Source organism: Enoplosus armatus, chromosome 14 (assembly GCF_043641665.1).
Source record: "Enoplosus armatus isolate fEnoArm2 chromosome 14, fEnoArm2.hap1, whole genome shotgun sequence".
Lineage (NCBI taxonomy): Eukaryota > Metazoa > Chordata > Actinopteri > Centrarchiformes > Enoplosidae > Enoplosus > Enoplosus armatus.
Window position 1 is genome coordinate 9,251,073 of NC_092193.1, and position 12,667 is coordinate 9,263,739.

General features: G+C 40.9%; 1 protein-coding gene across 1 annotated transcript in view; it reads left to right on the forward strand.

The window, feature by feature from the left end:
- egfra (epidermal growth factor receptor a (erythroblastic leukemia viral (v-erb-b) oncogene homolog, avian)) overlaps window positions 1–10,932 on the forward strand; it is a 37,502-nt gene extending 26,570 nt beyond the window's left edge. Inside the window, exons 16-28 of the mRNA XM_070919071.1 lie at window positions 649–687; window positions 826–988; window positions 1,138–1,260; window positions 2,450–2,548; window positions 3,790–3,975; window positions 4,375–4,530; window positions 5,952–6,027; window positions 6,845–6,991; window positions 7,145–7,242; window positions 7,343–7,510; window positions 9,746–9,793; window positions 9,909–10,002; window positions 10,587–10,932. Coding sequence (XP_070775172.1) covers window positions 649–687; window positions 826–988; window positions 1,138–1,260; window positions 2,450–2,548; window positions 3,790–3,975; window positions 4,375–4,530; window positions 5,952–6,027; window positions 6,845–6,991; window positions 7,145–7,242; window positions 7,343–7,510; window positions 9,746–9,793; window positions 9,909–10,002; window positions 10,587–10,930 — 1,741 coding nt within the window. The 3' untranslated portion in view covers window positions 10,931–10,932. The remainder of the gene's footprint in view (window positions 1–648; window positions 688–825; window positions 989–1,137; window positions 1,261–2,449; window positions 2,549–3,789; window positions 3,976–4,374; window positions 4,531–5,951; window positions 6,028–6,844; window positions 6,992–7,144; window positions 7,243–7,342; window positions 7,511–9,745; window positions 9,794–9,908; window positions 10,003–10,586) is intronic.
- Window positions 10,933–12,667: the final 1,735 nt, after the last annotated feature.

Consider the following 12,667-nt stretch of genomic DNA (forward strand, 5'->3'; position numbering starts at 1 on the left):
CCAGAAGGGTCAGCTGTGGTTGTGTTGGCACGTATTGGAGAGAGAGGCCGGCTTTCAACATGAGGCAATATTTGCTGAAATGAATGATGAAATTGGGCAATTCAGGAGGGATGCTGTGGACTAAGATTCAAGGAAAATACCAGTGATTTTTGCCCATTTACTAAAACGTGATATATATTTCACATCACTTTCGCTCTTTTTCCAAAGCATGCCATCATTTTGTAGACTGCTGAATGCTTTTGCCATTGGTTTCCATTAATTTCAGTATTCAATGGATGGAAGTCTGCACTGCATTTTAGAACAGAACAAAAGCTTTGACAGAGATGAAACCAAACCTAATGTTCACATTGATGGAGCATCAACATTCAGCCAAGGTGGTGGCTGGTTGGTATACTGATGAGTGAGGAGGGAAGTGGTTCAGGGACACCAGAATCTCATTTACATCACTGCAAGCACATTGTGTTGATGGGCTTTTATAACCGTCTCGTGCAAGTCATTATGAGATAATTTTGATGAAGTATTTCCACCACCCTCACTGATTGCAAAGATTTTCCCTGATTATTTAGCGAAACAGTGGACATATGATGACTTTGTGAGTTTGAAAGCACAGTAATGCTTACTTCAGATTCCTTGCATTGATTTGTTTAGGTGCCATGGGCCTGATCTCAAAGGCTGTCAGAGTAAAAGGTGAGTAAATACAGTAACACTGATCACTGATGCTGAAGTACACACTGACTTTGCCTGAGCTCCACATTCTAATCTCATCTCTCCTTCTTTATTGAATTTGAAAATGTGCTCTGTTTTCTATCTGCATTCTTAAATCAGCTTCCACCTGTCTTTCAGCGCCTCTGGTCTTTCCATGATTGCGGCTGGTGTGGTCGGTGGACTGCTGGCTGTTCTTATTGCGGCCCTGTCTGTCTTTGTGTTGCTACGCCGACGCCACATCAAGAGGAAGAGAACCATGCGCAGACTTCTCCAAGAGAGAGAGGTAAGACGAGGGAACTGAGTCACCACGCTTGTAGAGAGACATCAAGATGTTGAGAGGAGTTGTTTTTGAGATGTTGGGGTTGATTTACAGAGATACAAGCTGTGCTGTTTTCGAGACAGGATGTAAGATATCAAATCCTTCTTTTCCAGCTGGTTGAACCTCTGACTCCAAGTGGAGAGGCACCAAACCAGGCTCTGCTGCGGATCCTGAAGGAACCTGAATTTAAGAAAATCAAAGTGCTGGGATCAGGAGCTTTTGGTACCGTTTACAAGGTAATAACATGCTTCAGATTTGTGTCTCAAAACACCTTGTTGTCAAAATCCCACTCGAGCGTGGAGCTTTATTGAAGCTGGAGCTCATGAGAACTGTTTGTGCCAAGTCCACATAACCAACACCCGTCAGTGTTTTCGCTCATCTACAGCTGTTGTCAATTTTTCAATTAAAAGACACATTTTTAACTTGCCAGATCACACACAAGTGAGAGTGACTCCACTCTCACTTTCAGTGCTGTGTGTGTGTGTGTATATATATTCTTGTATTGATAACATTGTGGGGCTGTGTGGGGACTTATGTTCAAATGGGCACAAAAGGCTGGTCTCTGCCAACTTAACCGTCTATTTTAGGGTTGCTTTTAGGTGAAGGTCAGAGTAAATCCCCAGAGAGGGAATGTAAGTCACCACAATGTTCTTATTAAGTACAAAAACAAGTGTGTATGTGTGGGCTCTTGAATTTCTATCTGTGTGAGGACCAATTTGAGTTTCAGACCTTGAGAGTTTGGACATTTTTGGAAAGTAAGGACTTGTGAGGGTTAAGACTTGGCTATAGAGTTAAGATTGAAATTAGGTTAGCTTAGGTAAATTATGGTTAGGGTTGGGGTTGGGGTTAGCCAGTTAGTTGAGAAGGATAAGGTTAGGTTTAGTCAGTGGTGACAGAAGTATTGACATTTATAGTTAAGTCAAGTTACCAATATCATGTTGTAAAAATACTCCTTTACAAGTAAAAGTCCTGCATTCATAATTTTACTTAAGTAGAAGGACAAAAATACTGGCAGCAAAACGTACTTAAATTAGTATTCATTAGGCAACAGAGTGTTAAATTATATTATTTGATTGTTGATGATTTATTATACTGATGCATTAAGTACGAGTAAAAAGTATAACATTACCCTGTGAAATGTAGCTGAGAAGTACTATAAATTAGCATAAAATGGAAGTATCTCAAACTTGTACTTTAGCACAGGACTTGAGTAAATGTACTTAGTTATTTTCAACCTTTGGATTTAGGGGGAATTAAGGGTCCTCACAAGTGTAGAGGTGGGGTTGCACTCATGCAGTACATACAGTACTTTTCAGCATTTGTAATTGGACTGTATATTCTGACATTTGTATGTATGCACTCGTGTTCATTTCCTGATGCAGGTATAATTAAAGCATGTCAAATAACAAACTTGTGTCCACTCAGGGCCTGTGGGTTCCAGAGGGAGAGGATGTGAAGATCCCAGTGGCCATCAAGGTTTTGAGAGAGGCCACATCACCAAAAGCAAACAAAGAGATCTTGGACGTAGGTTCACTGATTTATGTGGTACATTTTAGGACTGTAATATTTCATCAGGACTAAAAAAGCCAGTCATTTCAAATGTTCTTTCCCAAACTACTTCAGTAAAGTGTTTGCTGCTGGTGGGAAATGACAGTGGAAATATAAAGAGTTAAAAACTCACACATTTTTTTAGTAATTATCATAATATTCTGACTTGATTAAAAAGCCTCAGAAGTGCCTCAATGTGTTGCTCACAATTGAGGGAGAATTATTACTTCCCAGATGTCAAGTTATCTGTAATATATCCTGTAATTTATTGCACATGCAACTTTATTTGAAACTAATGACCACTTATTTTCCTTGTAATGAAGAACGTGTCATGTTTCTACACCGTGACCCTTTTACGGGGCTGTAGGATATAGGATTAATTCAGTGGAGGCCTGTGTGTGGGCGTTGGTGTGTAATCCAAGGCTGAGGTGTTCTGGAAAGGAATGCAGTCCTGCAGCCACACTGAGAAATCTGCCTGTTCGAAATGCAAACGGCTGAATGTCTTAGATTCTGTGATTCTGCGGTCGTGTTGTTCGGTCACTGTACATCTGGAAGTTGTGGTGGACATGCGTGTCCTCTGAACTGCATGACTTAAGGGCAGAGGCCTGCTTTTAAATGTGCTTTGAAGCCTCTTCCTCACCAGACCGAATTACAGAGCTCCTGACAATCAAGTGGTTATTTACTGAACAATGTTGATACTGTAATAGGCATGTAGAAAATATTTGGGGTACAGTTAATGCACTCATGACAGGAAACCTACTAAATAAAGCTCCGTTTGAGTTTGTTTGCACGCATCTCTTTGTAGGAAGTCTGTTGTTGGTGACCAGTGTGGATTATCCCTGTGGTTTTTTCTTTAAGTCGCTTTTATGTTATGACGACTGAGCCACACAAAATATGCTCGGCTGAGTATGACGCTAAGAAACTCATCATCCAACACTGGGTATCCACACAAATGTTGTGTTTCTTGAGCTATCAGTTTCCAGGATAAATGTGGACACCATTGGCTCAGTGGAAGATGGAATAGGCTGTGAGACCGACAATTTATTTTTTGTCTTCGCACCTTTAATCCATCAACGTGAATGATACTATTTTCTTTTCCCCCCATGCACTAGATAATGGGCTTGTTTTGCTGTTTGTGTCACTTGACTGCCCCCAAATAATATTAAACATCGACTGACCAAAAAAACCGTTTTCGTATGTCTACATCTGCACTACAGGAGGCTTTCGTGATGGCCAGTGTGGAACACCCCCATGTGTGTCGTCTGCTTGGCATCTGCCTGACTTCCACGGTTCAGCTCGTCACCCAGCTGATGCCCTACGGCTGCCTGCTGGACTATATCAAAGAGAACAAGGACAATATCGGCTCTCAGTACCTGCTCAACTGGTGTGTGCAGATAGCCAAGGTAAGAGAGAAACCTTGTAAAGACATCAAGTTACATGGGTTACTGTATGGGGCTGTAGGTGTTTAACTCTCCTAATTTTTCAGTGTTGTTTACTTGCAATAGCAATGCTGTTTATCCCATGTTTATGTGAGTTTTATAGTCATACAGGGCATGTGAGCATTTCTGCAGAGCAAGTCCAGAACAGTACATGCTGGTTTTAACTGCTAACAAATATTGTTGAATGATATGACTTAGGTGATGATGATAAGTCTATCAAAACAGAACTTTTAGATCTTTTATCATGTCTGAGCAAGCAGTGTTTCTATGTTTTGGCACTGTAGAATCTAGCCCTGTCAGACAGCTAGTGAAAAATTGCACTGCGCTTATGCAATAACTTGTACTTCGTTTGTTTGACAAAAGGGTATGAACTACCTGGAGGAGTTCCACTTGGTACACCGTGACTTGGCAGCGAGAAACGTCCTGGTGAAGACTCCTCAGCATGTCAAGATCACTGACTTTGGTCTGGCCAAACTCCTCAATGCAGATGAGAAAGAGTACCATGCAGACGGCGGAAAGGTTGGTTGGAGATTAAATTGGTCTACAGTGTCAGCAGGGTCAGCCTGTCTGTCATGAATATTTCAAAAAGATAAGTTCAGATTGTGCCCTACACCTTGAATTCATTTTTTAGTTCATCGGTTGCACACAAATAAGCCTAAATATGAACAACCTTATTTTTGCATTTCTAGCCTAAACGGGTGCTTATTAGACAGTTGACTTCCTGTAGATGAATGGATTTGCTCCATGTCATGAAAAATTGTGTTTTTGCATTTGTAGTTTTGCTCTAGATCTCAGATCTTATGTAAGTGATGTAATATAAATAGTTCTGTCAGTGAACTGAGTTCCAAGAGAAATGACAAATCAGATAAGTTCTTTCTCTTATCAAAGTTTCTTTGTGCAATTGAAAGCACATAAAAAATGTGCAGCACTTGTTTACTTTTAACTACAGGATGGCCTGTACGCTTCTCTCTGTAGCACCTAATAATGTAATAATTTTCCCTTAATGTAATAATTCTCAAATGTTTGCGTTCTTTTGTTTAACTTGGTCAAAAATCCACTGATATATGATTGATGTATTACCTCATTATGTTATCAGAACTCCACTACATCTGTGATTTATAGTTTTGATATATAAAATACAGATGACATAATCATTTTGACTGATAGTGTAATACAATATTCAATTTCTGAGATTGTATTGCTTGTCCTCAAAGAGGGGCAGATGTGGAGACTGTCCAGTTCTTTGAAATTCATCTGGACAAAGTTGGACTGCGTCTCAAACATAGACTGCTACTGTTGAGATTTCCTTCATTTGTTGTACGTAAATGCGTTGCTATTCGGAAACATTTTGTTAATTAAACATCACAGGACTGTTTTCCAGACAGGGATGAAGCTTTGTGTCAGAGTAAAAGACAATCGAGTAGAGATAGCCATTGAAAAACATCTGTAGAGGGACTAGATTTAATCCTTATGCAGGAAATCACTTTTTAAGCAGCATACTGCTTCTCATCTCCTGTGAGTTACAAACTGTACTGAAAAACTTTGTTTACATTTCTAAAATTGAAATCCATGTTAAATGTTAGCATTTTCAGCTTCATGATAAAATGTGGATTTGTTGTGTCTGTGACTGTTGCAGTTCTGCACCACTAGGTGACAGTACAATTACATTATATGCTGTATGTGTTTAAGACAGTAATGGATTTCAATTTAAGAAAGTACTACAGCACTTTGAGTAAATAAGCCAAACTTGACTGGATGTTAGTAAGATACAAATTAAGTTAATACTCCTTTAAACAGACAGAGTTCGTTGGCAAGTGTACAGCTGAGGCTGCTGTCTTAGTGAGCTAATTAACCTTCTCCAAACACCCCTGCAAACACAGGCATGTAAAGTGTTACTGCAATATTTGGAGAATATTATATTAGACATTTATTCTCCACAGGTACCGATAAAGTGGATGGCTCTTGAATCTATCCTGAACAGAACATATACACACCAGAGTGACGTCTGGAGTTATGGTAAGTCTTGTGCTTTGTGAACACATGCTGTACCTCTAACCCAGCGAGCTTGCAGTGTAGACTGAGCTCGGATCCTTGTGTAACTTCAGATATGTAAAACAGCCGAGCTTCTGTGCTCCTGAGTATTGGCGACAGTCTCAGCGGAGAAATATTTATTCGTTGCTAAATAAAGTGTTTTAACAGCGAGTGAGGCAACGAGAGGGAAGGACATTTTGAAGATTCAGTTGAGATGTTGTTTTTGGATCTAATAAGGCTTGTCAACATTTTAAAACACAAAATGAAAAAGAGAGAACATCTTGCTAGAATCTGCGATTTTAGGACACTGGTAGCACACACCTACACACCATCAGTCTCAGATGGACAAAATCACGTCACAAGAGATTGTTGCCACAACCCACATAATCAGTTCTTCCAGCCCAGGAGCACACATATGCACAGATGCCTACACACACACACACACACACACAGAAACGCAGTACAGCTTTCTTGTTGTGGGCCAGCTGCCAAATCTTCTTTTCCCGAGGGTTTGATCATGCCTTCCGCTCAATATGGCAAAAGCATCAGTAGACCCTGGCAGAAGTGACAGGCTTCCTATCCTCCTTTTCCCTTCTTCAGTTCCTCCAACACAGAGATGCATCCTGCTAACTCCCACTCCTGCAGGCAGAGCCAATTTGTCAACATAGCTATTTTGAAACTGTGTGTGATATTTGGGGAGCTTACATCCTGTCACTCTCATTTCTTCTCTTTTATTGGGAGCAAAACAAAGCGAATAACAGCCCAACAGACTGACATGTACTAACTGTCCTCCTTTCTCCAGGGGTAACAGTTTGGGAGCTGATGACATTTGGGACCAAACCGTATGATGGGATTCCAGCCAGTGAAATAGCTGGGGTCCTGGAGAAAGGGGAGCGACTGCCTCAACCACCTATCTGTACCATAGATGTCTACATGATCATGGTGAAATGTAAGCTTGGTGGAATGCTGGTTGAAGCCTTCTGCTTTTCCAAAGTGCATTTACATGATACTTTCCTTTTTAGAATCTACTAAATTTTCCCACAGATAAAAGTTTCACTTATCTTCCTGTCTTATGATGATATTTACTGATTTGTCTGCACAGGTTGGATGATTGATGCGGATAGCCGACCTCGTTTCCGGGAACTAATAGCTGAGTTTACGAAGATGGCTCGGGATCCTCCTCGTTATCTGGTCATTCAGGTATACTTTTACCTCGGATCTTAAATCTTCAGTTCATTTGATGATGAATTTTAGTAACCTATTGGACACAACAAAGCTGATAAATTCTGTTTCTATTCAGGGTGATGACTGCATGCACCTGCCGAGTCCCGTAGACACTAAATTGTACCGCAGCCTGATCAGCGGGGAGGACATGGAGGACGCTGTGGACGCAGAAGAGTACCTGGTGCCGCAACATGGCTTCTTCAGCAGCCCGAGCACGTCCCACACCCCGCTGCTTCATTCCACAGTAAGCTACGTCATATAAAAAACAAATACAATCAAAGGTTCTGTCTCAGGTGACATCTGTGGTGCCACGGATCAGATTTGATTTATTATGCATCCTGGCACTAAAAAAACCAATTAAAATTAAATTTTTGTTCTATACCACAGTTGATATTTCAGAAAAACTCTGAGGTATTAATAATTGCTAAAAACTGCTTTGTGTTCAGGCATTTGAAATGTATGTGATTAAATAATGAATCGTATAATTACTGTAGGCAAACAGTCACGCACTGAACAGCCAAATAATGAAGTGAAGACAGACTGCTTCCTGTAGATGCTCAAGGTGGCGTAGTTTTACTCAAAACGCATCCTACGGTACTTGTAAACATCACAAGGTATTTTGTATGATTGTCCACCTACAGTATTACTACAAATTACAGTGACTGGCCTAATAATGTGCTGTCATTAAGACACTAAGACACTACTGCAGTGAATGCTGGGAGCTCAACAAAGGAAAAAAAGTGTTAATAAAACCAAAGTGCTAGGTAAAAGCGTAGACAGAAAAAGACCCATAAAATGAAATATACTGTATACACTATAAAGTATACATATGACAGTACTTCTATATCAACTAGATTAGAAAATACTGGGCTACAGCTATAGCAGCTGTTGACCTGGTCCACTACATGTGCTTATAATCATATACACAAATCTGAGATCCAGAATATTGTCACAGTATTTTACACGTGAACTTTCAGCTACTATAGAGTCAACTGAAAAAAAGTTAATCAGTACATATAATGAGGCCCAGATACCTTTTACTGCAGACGCACACACCAGACTCACTCACACTGACCTTCTCTATCCAAACAGTGAAAGAGGAATACCAGCTGTTTTGGAGGCCGGGTGAAGTTTCCCAGAAAAAGCAGCATTAATTGATTAAGAAAGAGAGCAGAGCACCCTGTACCAACATGCAGTCAACTGTTAAAATGAAATTGTGCTATTTTAACTGTGTTTTGGGAAATGGGATTTCTGCATAAATCATTACCCCGTGAGTCAGGATGGAAATAAAGGCAGAGTAATTTTTTTTAGCTTGTTGAAAGCAATTAGCTTTCACGAAACAGAAGCAGAACTCTGACTGCTGAACTGAACCCAGGCGATCACACAGCGAGGAGAGTTCAAGTGTTTGTCCTGACTTGAATCTGAGTGGCCAGTCGTACCTGACCTGGACCCTGCTGACCCCAGTTGCCCTCATTCTGTTTAACTGCCACCACTGGGACTATTTCCCCCGCTTCCTGACCCCTACCCACTCTGCCTCATCATCATCCCCTCTCCCACGTTTCCTCCCAGGTGCTCTTTGATTGATGAGAACTGAACGAGGAGAACTCTTCTTCCTCAGGTTCAGTGAAGGCCATGCGTAGGTCTGGCTCTTCTGCCTGGGATCATTGCCGGCCACTGACAGCCCGGTTAGCTCATACGAGCTTTAAAGTTTGATTACCTTTGCAGGCGAACTTTTTAAAATCTTTGTCCAACAAAAGCTTAGCATAAGCCTGCTTTTGTAATATCACTGTTGGGGCATGGCCCACTGTGGGTCGAGAAGTTTTTTTACAGATGGTCGCTCCTTCGGCATGTTTAATTTCCTTTTCTTGTTGAAAGTAATTACATTGCCACAGCTGTCACTCTCTTCTCTTTATTCGCTCAGTTTCCATGGTTTTAACGCCGTTCACAGTTCTTTGACTCGAGAATCTGACAGACACAACAAAGCTTGTCACATTGCCTGAATGAATATGAATCTGCTCGCTGGACATTTATTTAGATCCTCATCAGCTTGTTCGGAGATGACAGCTATCGTTCCTCGGGTACCATAAAAACACATTACTATCACTATTCAAAGGGAACTCACTGTCCTCTGAGAGGCTTTAAAATAAATCACCATGGCCGTGAAGAAACACACACGTTTGAAAAAAATACTATGAATAAAAGGAGGAAGTCATAAACAAAGACGACCAAAGTGAAAGATAACAAAAATAAAAGATTTGCCTAAACCCGAAATTGAGCACAGCGGACCGCCGTTGTGTTGTGCAGTGCACTGAAAATGCCCGTTTAGTTACATTTTAAACCTTTCTTTCTTAATGTCTGCTTCGTGGATAATAGAGGCAGGTTAAAATGTGTTATGGATCTATAAAACAGTTTCTTGCTCTGCATTCGCTGTGGTGTCATCACGAGGCATTAACTCAAGTTTATGTTATCTGTTTTGCAGAGCCTCAGCAGCAGCATTGGAGCGTGCCACAGCAGAAATGGCTTATTGGTAAGAGAAAGCCAATTCTTCACATTGCACATAGAGAGAATTACTTTTCTCTTTGTATTGAATTATTCGTATTTTGTTTGCTGCAGCCCTAAAAACCCCTGTCCTTTTGTTGCAGAATGGATTCCCGAGCAGAGATGGGAGCCTGGTTCTCCGGTATATTCCTGACCCCACAGACAAACTTTTAGACAACGCCTTCCAGCCAGCTCCAGGCAAGTATCTTTCAACTTTAAAACCCCTCCCTTGCATTTTGAAGTCATTCAAATGAATGACGAGTGGAGCTCGCCCCGTTAGATTCAGTGAGAAAGGGGGACATCTAGTGGCCAAGAAGCGTATTGCTGTACTTATTGCACTGCTGCCCCAGCTGCAGAACATATGCCGTCTACCATTTGGTGTAGTCTTTCTTTCAGTGGTTTTACAGCAGCATTAGTGCATACGTCTTTGTAGTGGGGGATTTAAAATGAAGTAGTGGCATTAGGGCTGTACTCAGGACCACAAGAACATGTATTGTTACCATCTGTGTATTACCTACCCCCTTTATTAGATTTTCCTAAACACCATTTTTACTTTCATGAAAACCTTTTAAGTGCACAAACTTCTAAATTCTCATAGTCCTTTTCCTTTTCACCACATCTGTGAGTGATGATTTTCCACCTGCTGCCATTAAATGGATACTCAATACTAATTTAGAATTGACCATCATGGTCTGTTCAGTTTATAAATGACCTGCTGGTTTCTATTTTAGCTGCGTATGCACTTAATGAGAAACTGTCTAATGTCATTGTCTTTCTTACAGACTACATGAACCAGAATGGAGTCTCAGATGTGATGAATCCCATCTACCAGCACCCTGGTCCGCCTCGCACCATCCTTCCCACCATTTCTTCAGACGACACAGAGACAGAATACCTGAACTGCTTTAAAAACGGGACCAACGGACCCGAGTACCTCAACGAGGTCCCGTCCCCCGCCATCCTCCCGCTCACCTCCAACGGCACGGTCCACAGCATTCAGAAGTACCAGCCCCAGCATAGCATAGACAACCCTGATTACCAACAGGATTTCACTCCCACCTTCAAGACCCACGCCAACGGACACATCCCAGCGGCAGAGAACGCAGAATATCTGGGCCCAGACTGAGGACTTAGTGGATACAAGACAAGACATAAGAGACAGTTTGCTGTTCCTTTCAGAAAGGACATTGATGTCTTGGCTGGGAAAGCATAGCTAAGTGGTACCATCAATTATCTTATATGTTGTATCCTGTCTTACGGAGTCACATGACACTGCAGCTTCCTGTGTTGTTTGCATGCAGTCATACTTGTCACGCAAAACCCCTCTCATTCCAAAGAGTTTCTCTTTGCTACCAGACTATAAGTGACTCTTTCTTGATGAAAGCTGGACGGAAGCTGACATGACTCAGTTGACCTGAGAGTTGCTAGACCAGATACATACATGTTGTAACCCCTGTCAGAAAGTGAAAGTCTCTTCTCTAAAAGTTGTGCACAAAATGCTGTATGTGATCCAAATGTGTCAGCGGAGGACTGCTATTAAGAAACGATGTCAGCGCCTCCATTGTTTAGGAGGTAGAAGCTCTGTTGCGAAGAACAGAAACTGGCAGCTCAACCCGAAACACAACCTAAGGTACATGTGTTGTAGAATCACAAGTTAGATACACGATCAGTCAACACTATTGATGTGTGCAATTCAAACACACAGTGGTGCTTTCACTTGACGCTGATGTGAAGCCTCAGAACATTTCTCTGTGGTGAAGTCGAGCTGATTAAAGGGAGTTTTTAAGAGTCGAGGCTTGACGGTTGGAGTCCTCAGAAGCCTGACGACACTCATCCTGAACGATGAGTCAATGAGGAAACTAAATATTGCAATGTATAGTCCGTTTAAAGGGGAATACTGTTGAATTGTAGTTTAAATATGTTACCTTTATGCTCAAGACAGTTCTGTATGTATTACAGAGAGTTTCCTGTGTCCCCTGATGTGTGATATCACACTAAATATGTAGAGAATGTAACGGTAAATATACCAAATGTGATTGTGGTTGTATTTACTCAGCTGTGTTTTGCAGCTCAAAACCTGCAGCACTCCCCGTAGCATGAAGCATATTTGTGTGGATCCACAAAGTTAGCTAAACTCTGAGCTTTATATCAGCATGGCACATTCATTTGTGTACCCAGGAAGCGTTTTGCGGCCCTTTTTACTCATTACTTCCCACAGATGGTGTCTTTTGTAACACTACGACTGCACTCATCGCTTATCAGGTTTTCAGTGGTCAACAAATTGACATGACAGCAAAAGACTTTACCAGGAAAACTAAAAAGCTTCGAAAAACAGCACCACTTCCAAATGCATTTTAATAGAGTTTTCACTATTTTTAGGGCGTTTTTTTTCTCTTGTTTGAAAAATGCCAGTTGAACTGTCCTAGGTCATGTGAGAAAGTAGTATTTCCCTGTAAACATTTTTTGAATTGATTTGAGTTGTTTTATTTGAATGGTTCTACGTCAAGTCAGAAACTAAGAATGTTTCTCATCTTTGTGGTCTAATGTATCTATATTATTACCTGTAGACTTGTCTGTCTCTGTTTGTTTTTTTAATAACAAAAGTGTAGACTGTGTTGTTCCACACAGGGTGTTGACACCACGTCAATGAATCTGCTCCTAGCTTTAAAGTCTTGTAGTCTTGCAAGAGCATTAACATTGCAAATATTATTCCTAGTTTTAAAGGAATATACTATTGTAGCAACCTGTAAGCCTACTTTTGCGGATTTTACACAGGTACATGTTCAGAAAATAGTGATTATGCTGTAATATACCCAAAAATAGTCACCTATAATTTATACTCAGTACACGGTTTTGCCATATC